The sequence below is a fragment of the Microtus pennsylvanicus genome, chromosome 11 (genome assembly GCF_037038515.1).
Source record: "Microtus pennsylvanicus isolate mMicPen1 chromosome 11, mMicPen1.hap1, whole genome shotgun sequence".
NCBI classification, from domain to species: domain Eukaryota; kingdom Metazoa; phylum Chordata; class Mammalia; order Rodentia; family Cricetidae; genus Microtus; species Microtus pennsylvanicus.
The window spans coordinates 55,867,466-55,883,101 of record NC_134589.1 but is presented as its reverse complement, the minus strand read 5'-3'; the positions used below and the strand labels follow the sequence as shown (position 1 = coordinate 55,883,101).

General features: G+C 40.9%; 1 protein-coding gene across 2 annotated transcripts in view; it reads right to left on the bottom strand.

Moving 5' to 3' along the window:
• The window catches only part of Map2k4 (mitogen-activated protein kinase kinase 4), a 98,295-nt gene extending 84,427 nt beyond the window's left edge, over positions 1–13,868 (bottom strand). The window contains exons 1-2 of one of the 2 annotated variants that reach the window (XM_075992141.1): positions 13,685–13,868; positions 1,190–1,222 (exon numbers count right to left, since the gene is read on the bottom strand). In XM_075992141.1, the coding sequence (XP_075848256.1) occupies positions 1,190–1,222; positions 13,685–13,793 (142 nt within the window). In that variant the 5' untranslated portion in view covers positions 13,794–13,868. The remainder of the gene's footprint in view (positions 1–1,189; positions 1,223–13,684) is intronic. The other variant, XM_075992142.1, reaches the window with a different exon arrangement.
• Positions 13,869–15,636: the final 1,768 nt, after the last annotated feature.

Genomic DNA, 15,636 nt, shown 5'->3' with positions numbered 1-15,636 from the left:
GGAAGATAACAGTGTGCCTACTAAAAAAACTTTTAACCTAGTATATTGCCTCGACTCTATCATATACTAGTATCATGGGTAACCCCATTCAAGAAATAAATTTTTGTTCAATACATTACAAAAAAACCACAATGTAGCCGGGCGATGGTGGCGCACGCCTTTAATCCCAGCACTCGGGAGGCAGAGGCAGGCGGATCTCTGTGAGTTCGAGACCAGCCTGGTCTACAGAGCGAGTTCCAGGACAGGTTCCAAAGCTACAGAGAAACCCTGTCTCGAAAAACCAAAAAAAAAAAAAAAAAAAAAAAACAAAAAACCACAATGTCCAGCCAATAAAAATTAAGCTTTCTGATCCATCAAGGGAAAAAAAGGACCAAGAAACTTTAATATAACAGAAATGCTTTTTCTCCAGTATAAACTCTCCCTACAAGCTAACTTATTAAGAATGATATACATCAACTGATCATTATTCTTACCCAGACAAGAAGAAGCAGAAGATAAAACCATTTCATTTTGGAATGTTTTCATGTTAACTAGAGTAGTATCCTTGAGATAAGTCTTTTTTTAAAAAAAACTGCATTTTATAATCTGTTTCAAGTTCAAAATGTATTTTATTTTAGTTTTGTAAATAATGTCTTTTTATTTTTTTTTTTTAAAAATCTAGTCTATTTTCTATGAACCCAAACATTTTATTTGGTTTTTTACCTGATACTGGTGCTGGGATTCTAAACTAAGTCCAGCCCATGAGTCTAAGAAGATGAATGCCCTAATGGGGAGAGGGGTGCAGACAGATGGACATGACTGCAACAAGACTTGTTTTAAAAAAAATAACGAAATAAGAGCTTTAAATCCTTTAAATAAAAGCATAGTCTTTGCATGCAGTTATGGGCTTTGTGCACCACAATCTTAAAGGTGAACTTGCAACTTGTGAATTAAATTACAGTTAAGTTTTTCAATGCCCACATGCATCTGAATCTCTATACACACCTTTTCCCTATTGTAATTTCAAGTAAAAACAAAAACAATTTATAGTCAAGAATATAACCAAGAATGGGAAAGAACAGAATGAAAAATGGAAGCTCTCTCAGTGTAAAATCACCATGGTCTGTTAGTTGAAACAACAGAGGACACATTCCCAATACCAAGATGGATATGAAAAAAAAAGTAACAGAATATCAAAATTTTAGCTTACTTTGTGCCTTTTCACAGAAGTTTATCTGAAAGCCTAAAGTAAAAGAGATAAGTTGCAGTTCATTTGCTGTAAATCAAGCAAACCAAATCAGAACATGACATTACATCTTTCTATTACATTGTGAACAAAACCAATGCAAGAACAGTTCAAACCACTTTACCCACCGTAGAGACAAGGACAACAAAGCACTATATAAAAACTATAAAAAGCTATAAAAACTCAGCTCTTTGGGAAGCACTGCAATACACTCGAACTTTAAATCACCTTACAGTGCTAGTCTTTATAATTCCAAAATATTCAATAAAAAATTAAGGCTGTTTCATCAATTTTTGAATGTTTTCAACCCACAAAATCAGAATATATAACAATTTATTTTACTAGTCTAAATTATTGATTTATAAGTACCCAAGCTAATTATTACCCATGACTAAGAAACTTTAGTAATTCATAAGCTATAAAATTTAAACAAATAAAACAAAATTTTCTAAACAATTCACTAACTTCAAGTGACAAGAATAAAATCACTAAAGAAAGGGTAAAAATCTTCCATAATAGGTGTGGGGGAATGCTTGCTGGATGTAATGGTATGCTTTGTAATTTCAGCACTCTAGTTGATGGCAACTTGGCCTATATAGCAAATGAGACATTATTCCCCTACCACCACCCCACAACAGTCTCAGTACTCAGGACAAGGTAGGGCTTACAAGTTTGAAGCCAGCTAAATTCAGACAGCAGGACCCTGTCTCAAAAATCAAAATGAAGCTCAATGCCTTTGCAAACATTCTTTTTAACCCATGTTTTACTAAGTAAGTCATGTGGTTTTCTTAGAAACCTCCCAATACTTGTATATATTACTGCTTTGGGGAACAAAATCAGAGAGGCAAATTAGTTATACAAATTTAATCAAAACAGGGTTTTTTTAAAATATAAGAGCTCAATCTAAAAGATGTTTAACTAGTCCTTCATATCCAGTTACCAAAATCCTTAAACTCTAAGAAGATACAATTAACATTTACAATGAATAAAAGCTAGAGAAGTGCTTACTTTCACACAACTAAGTAACCCATTGATGACCATTTAATTTCCCAAATAGTCATCAAAAAAGGAGACAGAAATGGAAACTTCCAGGGAACAAACTCCTGGGAAGCCTGGACAACAATGTACTCAAACTCAACATGAAGGGTAAATGCAGCAGAAGAAAATACAGGAAGAAAACTAGAAATCCATGGTCTTCAGACTGGAGCAAACAAAAGTCAGCCAGCTTCCTAGCAGGCAAAATGAGCAGAGTACAAATAAGAAGGAAAGGGCTCCTGGAATGGCACTGGAAAAGAACCCTGAGAGTTCAGAACCTCCTAGTTCAGAAGCAAGTTTGGTCGGGGTATCAACACAACAGGGAGAGACTGGGAAACAAAGTAACAATCATCCTTATTTATGGTAACAGTTAACTTCAGAGACAAAATCAGGGAGAAGTGAGTTAGAGGCCAGCATGATCTACATAGCAAGTTCCAGGCCAGTCACAACTACACAGTAAGACCCTGTTTCAAAAAAAATAAAACATAAATAAGCTTGAAAGGTGTATGTAAAAGCAGGAGTCAAAACTGAGTACAAGGTTTCACATGCAGAAATACACAATAAAGTCTGATAAATTAAAAGGGGAGAGGGGACTCAGGAGTGATTCAGTGGAAAAACATTTACCTAGCATGTAAAGAAGCTGGGGCTGAGAATGGTGAACTATGACCAATTTTACTGGACCACATTAAAACTAACCTAGTTTTGGGTGCTAAACAAATTTCTAAAGCTAAAGTTCTGCCACCAATCCAGAAATTTTCAATTGAAGGTTTTGAAGGGCTTGATGCATAACTATAAACTTGCTCATTTTACCTAATTTTGGATGAGATAAGTGTCTGATTACTGAGCCCTCAACTGTTCACTTCTTAGAACTGCTTCTCATTCTCTGTAGACTTGCAGCCACTGACGAGCAAAGGATAATTAACTCAACAAGGTATTTCACCATTTCCTTGGTGATTCTATCACTTTTCAAAATATCAATCAAATATGCTTTTTAAAAACTATTCTAGCTAAATCATTTCACGCCCCATGTGTGTCTGTGTGAAAGACTTGGGCAAGTCAGCAAGTTAGTCCCCAGTGCATCAATGGGCTCATATTCAAAGAGCTTGTGCAGATGGTTGGAGTAAAACAATAAGGAAGCCCAATACCTTCTCTTTTACAATGTGTGCGTTCCCACTAATACACACATTTTTTCAGTATGAGGCTTCTACTATTTCCTAAACTCCATCCTGCCATTCATTTACACTAAGTCTTCCATCTCAGCAGTGCTAGCTGTCAAGTGAATCTTGATAGTAACTGGTCACTGCAAGCCTTGTTTCTTTACACCCTTATCTACTCTTTAGGACTCAAGTTTATGACCCTCCATTCAATCTCCCTACTGCATGCAGGAAAATCCTTCTATTTTCCTCGTCCCAGACAAGTAAACCTCTGCTTCCTCCAAAGAGGACCCTACAGCACCAAATGCTAATAAGGCTACAAAGGAAATAAAGCTTTATAAAGATTTCCCCTCCCTCTTGCTCTGGCTCATCCCAGGCTTTCCCCTAATTCTCAACTTCTCCTCTTGATTCTGAGATCTCTTAACTGGCCATTACTAGAAATCTGTAATTTACTGTTGGGAGATGGTTCATAATAGTTTTAAAGCCTGATTATAAAATGAAAGCAGAACCCAAGCAGCATTTGACAGTGGTAAATAAAAAAGGGTATCACACCAGCATTGTAGGCCCTCCATGAAACAGCTCTAGTTTTCTTGTTTATACATAAAGTTAAAATCCAAAACAACAGAATCCCCATGACACAGGACACCTAAGAGGAGCCGGAGTGAGAGCCCATTACTGGAAGTGTAGCAGAAACCAGAGGCCTAGAACCAGATCAGTGACTCATAGCAAGGAACACAAGTAAAGCTGTATGAACTAAAGGGTAAACTGTGTGACTCACCAGCTACACTACAGCTTCCACAACAAGATTCTTCTTTGTTTTTGTTTTTGTCTTGGTTCTTTGTTTTGTTTGGTTTTTGGTTTCCTTTTAAATTTGGTCTTGCTTTGGTAGGGGAGGGCAGAGACAGATGTAAGGGTATAGGGATTTAAGTAGGATTGAAAAGCATGATGTGAAACTCACAAAGAATTAATAGAAGTTAAAAAAAATTTTAACTAACAACAACAAAAAAAAAAAAGTTAAAATAATGTCAGGAGCCCAGGAGGTTGTAAGGTGTGGTTAAACTTAGCTCTGACTGTGTGTTGGCCCCTGTAGAGTTATACAATTATCTCAGTTCCCCTTCCTTTGAGCTGGCAGCATATCACAGTACAAAGCCTCCTCATCTGAGCATTTAGGGGCTTTGAGCTGCTGAAATATACCACAAAGCCATATTAACATAAAATAAATCAGAGATTCCTTACTGGCTCATGCCATAGCCCAGGTACAAATCCTTCCTTCTAGCATAAGCATGAAGATTATTATTGTTGGCAACCTTCCAACTTCCACCTTAAGATCCTGGTGTGCCTGACAGCACAGCTACACAGCACATCACTACAGGTCTGAAACAGAGTTATCTAAACTTGTCCTAACTCTGTATCTTCATTGCACTTAGGAGGAATTTCTACAAGACTTCTTTTCTGATGGGTTGTTTCTGTTTTACTTCTCATCATTACCAAAAAGGAGCTTTCCTAGTTTAGTAATTCCAGGTTTTCTCTATCACTCAGACATCAGTAATCAAATTCATCCCATGGTTTTAAAACTCTCCATTTTGTAATCCATATATGACTGCTCTTTTTTTTTTTCTTGTTGCCAACAGCCATCCTCTCTACTTTCTGGGTGTATAACTGAATACTACATTGTTTCAACGTAGCATGGTTCCCAGGATGAACAACTTAGAATTATATGACATTAAGTAACTACCTATCTTCTATCAGACTCAGTAAGACCCTGAATGTTTTGGAATGATCAAAATGTTCAGTAATAATCCAAAATAGAGCAGGTTTTCATTACTGCAGAAGCAGTTATTCTGTTCCCTCCCTTGGATGAGCAACACCAACAGCACCTTCCAGCCTTTCCAGGTGTTTATCAGAGCCACTTACCCTATTTAAAGTCCCTCCTCTTTTTATTCCCAGACACTTAGCAGGGCAACAAGGAAGAACTCTCGGCCAACCCCACACCCAACATTGGTATTATGATACGTATGTTTTGGTTTCCACCTACAATTTTTGGCTGGTAACTCCTTCCCTGAGGCAGGCCATGGAAACAAGAGTTTTTCTTCCCCAACAGAGTCCTAACAACTCTAATCTTCCCTGACTTCTCAGCCTTGGCACTGAATTTCTCTGGCTGCTGGGGATGCCTCCAAGTGAAATATTATCTGCTCAGAAATCCTGAGTTCAATCCCTAGCACCCAAAGAGGTATTTCCCAATCTACCCCTCCTACAGTAGAGTAGGCTGTAGGATCTTCCTTATTCCAGAGGAGTTCTGGCCCATAACCTGAAGGGAGGAACGTTGCTCAGAGAGGCCATGACTGTAAAGCAGACCAGCCTTGTTAGGTTGACCCATCTAGTCTATGAGCACAGGATATGCAAGAAGTCTCCATAAAGGTTCCAAAAGATAAGATCCAGTGAGCTTTTGAGCAGTTAACATAAACACACACACACACTCATTCATTCATTCATTCATTCTGTATGTCGTCTGTCTGTCTCTTTCTCTTACCTGGGGAATGATCTGAAGCTCCAAGATCCCTCTTCTTACCTTGTCCTAGGCATCTACTCCTCTGCAATATTTTTATAATAAACCAGTAATGAACCAGTCAGCTTCTTTCCTGGATCAGGAACTCCACAATTTCTGGGCTTTCAACTGGCATATAAAGATGGGGAAGGTGATCAAGCTGTGCAATGAGTTCTGATCTCTTAACAAACAATATCTGAACTGAAGTAGAAGTCACCCAGCAAAACTGATCACTGGCTGGCTGGGGAGGAAAAATCTGCACAACTTTGAGGTCACAGTAGTCTTCTGTGTCAACAGAAGCTAAAACAGACACCATTTTTCAAATAAAATGTCTCACCTGCAACTCTTGCTGGGCACAGTGTGGTGTTCTGAAGCCTCTGACGTCCCCTAAAATAACTACTACTTCCTAATAAACACCTAACCCAGGCCCCAGAGATACTGCCAAAAGAATCCAAAGAGAGGCTGGAGAGATGGCTCCACGGTTACCAGCACTGGTTGCTCTTCCAGAGGCCCTGAGTTCAATACCCAGCACCAACAACCATCTGTAGCTCCAGTCCCAGGAAATGCAGTCAATGAATCAATGTCCTCTTCTGGCACCAGGCACCAGGCATGCTCATGGAACACATACATACATGCAGACAAAATACCCGTACACAGAAAATAAAATAGAATCAGGAGACACTTAATAATGTCACTTCTTGGCAAAGCCACATACATACTCAATACCTATGAGCATGTCATTATGTATGTTCCTGCCCCCACACACACCCCTATGCCTGTGCGCGCACACGCATGCACACACGCGTGCACACACACAAATACCTATTGTAGCACTTTTCTTATCTTTTTAGAAAAATTGTTCCAGCAGTTTTGAGTAGGATGAAATGCAGTAGAGATGTAAAAGGTTCATGTAATATCCACTTCTGTGCTCACTCTTCCCTAGCGGTGGGTGCAATGTGCTGTTCTCGAAGAATCAAGCTGCACATGGTCTGTTTTCTCCTGTGAAAGGCCCCTCTTGGGCCTTTGGCCGATGCTCCTTTTACTGTGCCACCAGTTTAGCTGATCTGAGAATTTCTTTCACCATGTCATCATTCTAAGGTACATTAGACAAAATGTGACAAAGTATGTATTTTAAAACATTATTTCTTACTTAATCTCATTAAATATGCTCTAATTTTTAAAGGCACATAACATGTGCTTTAGGGGAGAACCAATTTACTACACTGTATCTGTACCAAGTTATATTAAATAAACAGTAAAAGAAATGCTGTTTGGGGCTAGAAGTGAAGTGCATATATAGTAAAGTGTTGCCACGTATGATGATTAACCTCAGTTATCAGTTTGATGAGATTTAAAATTACCTGGGTGGAAGAGTATCTTGATTAGGTTAAAAGAGGTGAGAAGTCACCATTTTGCGGGGGGTGGGGGGCACCATTACTACATTAGAAATCTGGACAGTATATATAAAAAGGAGAACATGAACTGAATATAAGCACTCACTGCTCTCTTCTTCATGACTATAGACACAAACGTAGCCATCAATTTCAAATTCCTGCCACTGTGACTTCCCTGCCACAGCAGACTGAACCCTGGAACTATGGGCCAAAAAACCTTTCTTCCTTGAGTTGCTTTTGACAAGGCATTTTATCATAGCACCACAAAAAGTAACTAACACACACTGCAAACACAAGGTCTCAAGTTTAATATTTAATATCTATATAAAAGGCCAGGTATAAGTGGCATATGTCTATAACCCCAGAAGGTGACAAAGGGCTCCTGGGAGCTCACTAGATAGCCAATCAAAATTAACTGAAGGTCCTCAAATCCCAGAGAGACCCACTCTTTTTTTTTAAAAAAAAAAAAAAAACAGTGGCTATCTCAAGGTTGATTTCTGACCTCTACTTGCATGCATCCTTACACACACATATGTACTCACCACCTGTACACACCACTTGTACATACAAAGAAACACTATCCAGGCATAAACAAGCAGCAATAGAATTTGATACTCTTCACTGTCTGCAGTTAGAATCTATAGTTGGTTGGTTTGTTTGTTGTTGTTGTTGTTGTTGTTGTTGTTGTTGGTGGTGGTGGTGGTGGTGGTGGTGGTGGTGGTGGTGGTGGTGGTGTGTGTGAGAAATAGTCTTATATATCCTAGGCTGGCCTTGAACCCACTATGTATGGAGGATGATGCTGAGGTTCTGTTCCTTCTGCCTCCGCCTCCCAGGGCTGGGTCACAACATTCACTACACCCAGTTTATATGGTGCTTAGGCTAGAAACCAGGGTTTCCTGCAGGTCAGACAACACTCTACCAACTCAGTTACATTCCCAATCCCGAAGTCGGTTCTTTAAACCACAAACTAAATCAAAGGCAGGATTTTCATATTCTATACATTTAAATATTGCTGGGAAGAGACAGCACAATGATCTTAAATCTCCACTTTTTCTTAGTAGACACAATACATGACATTTTAAAATTTATGTTCCTGAATAAAGTTATCATACCTTTACTTCAACTGGCACATATAAATTGCTCACTCGAAGAGTTAAATATGTGGGAATTAATCACACACAAAACACCTACACTTAAGACCTAAAGAGAAAATAAAGAAAACTGTCTAGATCAACACACGAAAAGAATCAGAGGTACATTTATGCTATAGTTACTTGTACATCAAGTGCTTTACAAATGGCTCCGTGTTTTTCAGAACTGAATGGGAATCTAAACTGGACATGCTGGTACACACCTGTAGTCTCAACCTTAGAAAGATTACAAGTTTAAGTTCAGCATAGAGGGCAAGACCCAATCTAGATAAATAAATAAAAACGTAATAAATTATAACTATGCTAACTACTTTGAAAAAGCATTTTTAAAATGATGTTTCCTAACTACTCAAATTTAAGGCTCTATTTTTTTAATAACCTTCTTTTATTTATTGTGTATGTGCATCTGTGCATTCAGGTGTGTGTGCATGTAGAAGCCAGAGGTCAACATACACGATCTTCCTCAATTGCTCTCCAACTCATTTTTGAGACAGCATCTCTCACTGAGTCTGCTGACCAGCAAGCTCCAGAAATCCTTCTGTATTTGATTCCCCAGGGCTAGAATTGTAGATGCATACTGCCATGCCCAGCTTTTCACAAGGGTACTGGTGATCCAAACTCAGGGCCATTTCCCCAATGTCCTTATGTTTTTATAACAAATTTACAGACTGAGCCATTTTCCCAATGTCCTTATGTCTTTATAATGAATTTACAGACTAAGCCATTTCCCCAATGTATTTTTAAGAAATCTTTAAAATTCATTACATATTAAGTGACTAGCAGCTAAAGCAGAAAAATATCATTTCTAATATTTACACATTTATAATATTTTGATTTAAGGCATTTCACATGCAATAACCTAATGTGATTCTTAAGACAACCTATAAGCTGTGTATCCTCTGTTTTAATTGATAAGAAATTGTGGGAAATTAGAAAAAAATCTGGTAATTTCCCAAAGGTACAGAGCCAACATATGGCAGGCTTGGTTTTTCCTAGTCCAAATCCAGCATTCACCCAACTTTGATGTCCTGTTTCTATGGCACTGTTCCTCGCAAAGGTAAAGCCACTAGCACAGAAGAAATCATCCTGCTGTGTTTTCATTGTTGAAGTTGCTCAACCCTCAGCTGGCAAGCTTTATTCACCAGAATATGTTATTCTCTAGCATGCCCATGGTGACTTTACGGAACATTAGGTCCTAGACGTATGCCCAACTCACTTGAGATTGATCACTTTGATATGCTTTCACTAGCTTGGCTACACAGCTAGGCTTTTACAAGCCACCACTAGAAGGGCTCTTGCATATTAAGATGGCAAATGTCCATTTGTAAGTTCACTAAAATTTCTTGAGCTAAAGAATTACACTATTACATAGTACTGTACCATTCAAGAAATCTTTTGGTTAAATTAGTCTATGATGACAAATTATCAAGAAAATGATTTTTCAAATTCTCAAATTACTGAGGAAATAATTTTTCCAATTCCCAACTAATTATTGAGAATAAAAGCCCATTTGATAGTAGCTCATTTGAATATTTTTCTTTCTCAAAAGAAAGCTTATCCTAAAGTCTAATACATTTTTATAATACTATTTACCCAACTTGGCAAGCAGATCTACATTTTGATAGCTTTAGTCACCAAATAATCAAGGGATGGAAGGTGGGGGGAGGCATGCTCAGTTTGTAAATGTTTATACTTCTGTATATGGGCATGAGGAAATTCAAAAGAAAAAAGAATGAGTCAGAATGAATGAGAACACAAACGTCTGACTAATAACAAAATCAGCTACTATTCTCTATTAGTTGAGATTGTGGGAAGAATGTTTTAAAAATGGCCGGATGAGAAGTACAACTTCTCTGTGACAATGTACCTAAATGAACAAGTGATGATTGTTAAGAAGCCAGAGTCACTACAATTCCCATTCCAGCTACCCACAACCCATAGCCCATTTACAGCTACAACAATACCTCATAACAGCAACATTATCACCATTTGAGACTCTCAGGTCCAGAAAACAACAAGATTTAAAGTTTGAAGTAGAATAATATCTTCTCTGGAATTCTAAAAATGGGAGCCCTTAATAGTGAAAAACAGTGATCAACAGGTTAGAAGAACTGTCCAACCCATAGATAATAAAGTTTAGAAAAAGAAATTTGCAAGTTGGGTCATAAGGGACTAGGGACTCATGGCATAAAGAAACAGAAATCATCGCAGGTAACAGGATAAACACAGAGAATGCTGATGGCCAACATGCATGGCATCCTTACTGAATGCCAGATCCCATGTTTTGTGTGCATTCTCCTTGTGCCTACAAGACAAGCATTATTCTTACTTTCCGACTAACAAACAGAGGCTTAGAGAGGCTAAGTAATATACTCACAGAAAGCTTAAGTCCTGGTAGGGTGGAGGAGGACAGGAAAGATTCAAACCCAAGACTCCAGAGCTCTGGCCATTAAGCATTACAACATAAAAGAAATATTGTATTCAACTTTGGACCACAGTTGATCACAAATGTCAAGCCATGAAACAGTACAAAGTCCTTTGTCAAGCATGGTTGGTGCCTATCCTACAGGAGACTGTTCAACACCTGCCAAAGTGTAATCCATATGTCCTACAACTGAATCTGCTGGCCAGTAGGACCTGATCACAAACAGCTCCAAAGAAGTCTTTTGAGTAGCAAGCATATGAAATGGGGGTGGGGAGGGGACGGAAAGCCCAGGAAACACAGCAAGACCTCATCTCAAAAAGAATAAATCCAAAGAATCTAAAGAATAGGAAGTGAGACTCACAACCAGAAAAAAAATTACTAATTTGCTGCCTAAGCTCAAGCTTTCTAATTCAGATTATACTACACAACACCTTGAACATTTCAAGTACTTCTCTTTATTCTAAGAAATCAGATTCAAAACACAAAATATAACTTAGCATGTTCTTCTATCAATCAAAGATGTATCAATAAAGATTTTTAAAAAAGTAACAACAACTCAGGGACTGGAGAACTGGTTCAGGGGTTAAGAACACTTGTTGCTTGTGCTTGTGCTTTGATTCCCAGCACCCACATGGCAGCTCACAGCCATCTGTAAAGTCAGTCCTAGGGAATCTAATGACCTCTTCTGACCTTTCCAACACCAGGCTTGCATGTGGTGCTCATACAAATATGCATGCAAAACATACACACACACACACACACACACACACACACACAGGTCTTTTTTAAAATTAAGCAATAATTCAAAGGCAGTTTATCGCCCTTCTCCCTTTTAAAAGGGATTCTAGAAATCAAAAAGCAGAGATAGAGAACAGAGAACACCAGACTAACTCCTGACCAGGTGACCTTGAGTTTCTAGGAGCTCTTCTCTCCTGCAGAACCCTCACGTTTGCTCTTCTCTCAGCCTTGGCCGGATCTCTGTTCTTTCCAGACAGGCTTTCTCTGTCCATCTTATCAAGGAGACTGCCCTGTTATCTTCCAACACAAAACCCAGCCTGTTGCCTTCATTTTCCTTAAGCCACCTCTACTGTTTATCTCCACGTCTTCCCTTCTCCATTCTCAGAGGCACATGCTCCATCAGAGGGGGAATGCCCTGTTCACTGGTCTCTATCCACTCACAACAGCACTGTGCTGGCTCTAAGCAGTTGCTCAATATTTTCTGAACAACAAAAAGAAAAAAAATTATGCAGGTTTTCAAACTATCAGCCTCTTCCCTCAAAGGAAAAAAAAAGGGAGGGGGGAACCTTGAAATATATACATTGCTTTACTGAGTTATTTATTGTGTATTCAAGCAGAGGTCAGAGGACAATTTGAGGGAAATCAATCCTCTCCTTGCCATGCAGGTCCCAGGGATTGAACTCAGATCAGGCTATGTTTCTACCCTTGAAACAATTTTTTAAAAAACTGTAAGCCACCCATTGTGGACAGGACACAAGACAAGATAATCCTAAATTATCTTAGCCGGCAGTAAAAGAGTGACATGAAGACATCAATCCTGTATTCTATATAATGTAATATGCAGGGCAGCAGGCATCCAATAGCTAACTCAATCTGAATTCATTAACTTGGGGACTGCACAGACTCTATCTTCTGAATGCTGAGCTCGTCCTGTTGATTTATCTATCACAGTTTAATATACAGACTAAATTGTTCTTACCAGAGGGATGCAAATGCAGATCGTATTTCTGCTGCCTGAATCATGCTATGCTATCATAAACACGAAATAGTCAACATGTAACGTGTTAACTAGACACAAGAAGCTCTTTATGGAGACTTTAATCAAAAGAAAAACTAGAAACTATGGTCATACGGATACCAAGGCTATCTAAGTGACTCTAATAATTCAACATGAGTCGTTTGCTAAAGTTATCAAGAGATTTCTGGGCTTGTCTATTTCAAAAATAGTGCTATTACCCAAAATCCCTCCAGGAAACTTAAGAAATGGTCCATAATGGACTCGGGCCTGTTATTTTCACAACATCCCCTGTCAAAACCCACACAGAGCTCCTAAGGCCTCCCAGTGGGGAAAGGCCATCACAGGAGAGCTGTCTCAGATGCCCAGACACGATCACTTTGACCTCTGCCACTCGGTTTCCTGAATCTCTCTCCCTTTCAGCCGAACTCGGTCTTCTATTTTTATCTGATTTTCTTTTCTGCAGGCGAGGAGAACACACATCTCCAGCCTGGGTCGAAACGCCTCTCCCGGGCCAATGGCAGTCTCCCCACCTTACAGGTGGCACAGGGCCTGGCGAACCCCCCGCCCCGCCCACGCAGACACCCTGCAAAGTTTGGGGGCCGGGGGGCCACGCAGTGGCCCGGCTCCGGCGGCGCCCAGCGAGGCGCAAGATGGCCCTGAGCCGGCCCCACTGCGGCGAGCGGGGGCGGCGGGGCCGAGGGCCGGGACGCGGCCGACCTGCGAGCTAGACGCCCGGCCGCGCGCCTTCCCGCAGCCCGCGGACGCCAGGTGAGCGGCGGGCGGGGGCAGCCAGGTGGGCCCGAGCCCGGCGGAGCCAGAGCCGCCACAGCGGGCAGCCAAGCTGGGCCCGGGGCGGGGAGACGAGGTGAGGCCGAGCCCGGGACACGGAGCTCGGGCGGCTTCCCCAGACAGCCCCGGGGACGCGGCGGCTCACAGGCCGCGGCTCAGCCGAGCGCCTCGCTAGGGGCCCCGAAGTCTCGGCGCGCCCGCCGTCCTTACCCTGCATGCTGCTGACCGCCGGGTGGCCGGGGGCGGGAGGCCCGATGGGGCCCGGGGTGCCGCCACCGCCCCCGGAGCCGCCGCCGCCGCTCGGGGTCGGAGCCGCCATTGTTGGAAGTGAGGAGCCGAGCGGCGCCGCGGCGGCTGCAATGCAGCAAGCTCGGCCTCTCGCTCCGCTGAGGGCGCGGCGTGCGCCGCCTTGGCCCCGCCCCGGACACGCCTCCAACACGCCCCCCGTGCACGCCCCCGCCAAAGCTGACGCGCAGCCTCCAATTCTGGCTGAACTGCAGCATCCAGGATAGAGGGCAGGGCCTGGAGTCCTGATTGCGGTGGCCATCCACCCTCCAGGGACCTAAGTGGCTAGTAGAATCAGAAATATTTATGCATTCTCTGGGAGGGAAAGACCTATGACCCCAAAGCTTTCGAACTACCTTCTCGGAACCTAAGAACCCAGAATTAGAACAGGAGCTCTGGAAGAAATCTCAGAGGTCAGGCTTCCTGTCCAGTCTCTGATCCATCGCTTCCAAAAGAGTCTGCTGTAGCTGTAGTCTCAGACCAATGCTCTCTGCACTGCTGGCAGTTGGCAGGGGTCTTTGAAAGAAAAAGGGAAAATTCCGGTTTAGGCTTTTCAGCCCAGAATGCATGTAAAATATTTTGTCTATTTCCTTATTCTGTGTGGGAAGAGAACAGCAAACAACCAAAGGAGGAACTGTGATGGCTCTCAAACGTATCTCCTTTTCAAGTGCGGGTTAAAAGGCGGCTTTCTTTGCGGGAAGCTATTTTTTAGTTCCAGGAAAAGAACCAAAAATCATTGAAACTGACCGTGGCCATGCATGTCTTTAATTCCAGTACTTAGGAGGCAGATCTCTGTGAGTTTGAAATTAACCTGGTCTATATATTGGCTCCAGGACCTTGTCTAAAAAAAAAAAATTTTTAAGAATTAAAAATATAAGATGAAATTCTTCCAAATCAACTTGCCATATTAGAAAACATGGATGGATGCAAAAGCAAAACAAAACAAAAACAAAACTCAATATAGTGTATTTCTTTTCACTTGGATATGTCAACACACAAGGAAAAGGCATCAAGGGCCCCATAATTTGGTAGCAATGTCCCGAATAGCTTATCATTGCCAGACTCTAACTGCAGTGTGGCATGACATGTGCTTCACCAGGAGTGGTTCCCAGGCAGCTCTAACGTCGCTGTGCTGTGCGCTGTGGTGTGTTAATGTCATCCTCGTTCTCAGTTCCAGGTCTTTGGGGTCTGGAGTGATGCCAAGAAATAGTTGGGAGGGATTTAATTTCCCCATTCCCATTCCGACTCTTTGGTGTGAAGAATCAATACGTTCACCGTCTAATGAAAATGCGTTTGTAAAGCGCCCCCCCCTCCTAACACGTACATAGTTATTTAGTAAGAACTTAAGATATATGTAACTGTTCCAATCTCTTAAAGGCATTCCCAGAGTTTGGATGAGAAGTGGAAGATGTACATACCATCCCTTCTAATATTGCCTTAGAGGGTATAAAGGTTGTACAAAAGAATTTTGATCTATGGAAAACATGGACCCAATGTAGTTAAACGAATATGAATGAGAAAAACAAGTAACAAAGAAACCCGGGGAAAACATTCAACCCAGGAAGTTCATGATGGCAAGGCCACTGAAGAGAGATATGAACCCAGCCAAGCTATTTGTCTAATGTCGGGCTTGATTGAGATAAAGCTGATAAAACTTGCGTCGCTATTGGTATTCTAAACTGATAAGGACTGAGAACAAGAACGTCTCATTAAGTCTACACAAGAAAGGACTTTGATTTCTTAAAACTAATGAAGTTATATACCTGGTTCTTGCTTGTTGTCATCTTCCTATTTTTCTTTTTTCTCTCTTTTTTAATTTATTTATTTATTTATTTATTAAAGATTTCTGTCTCTTCCCCGCCTATTTTTCTTGTATG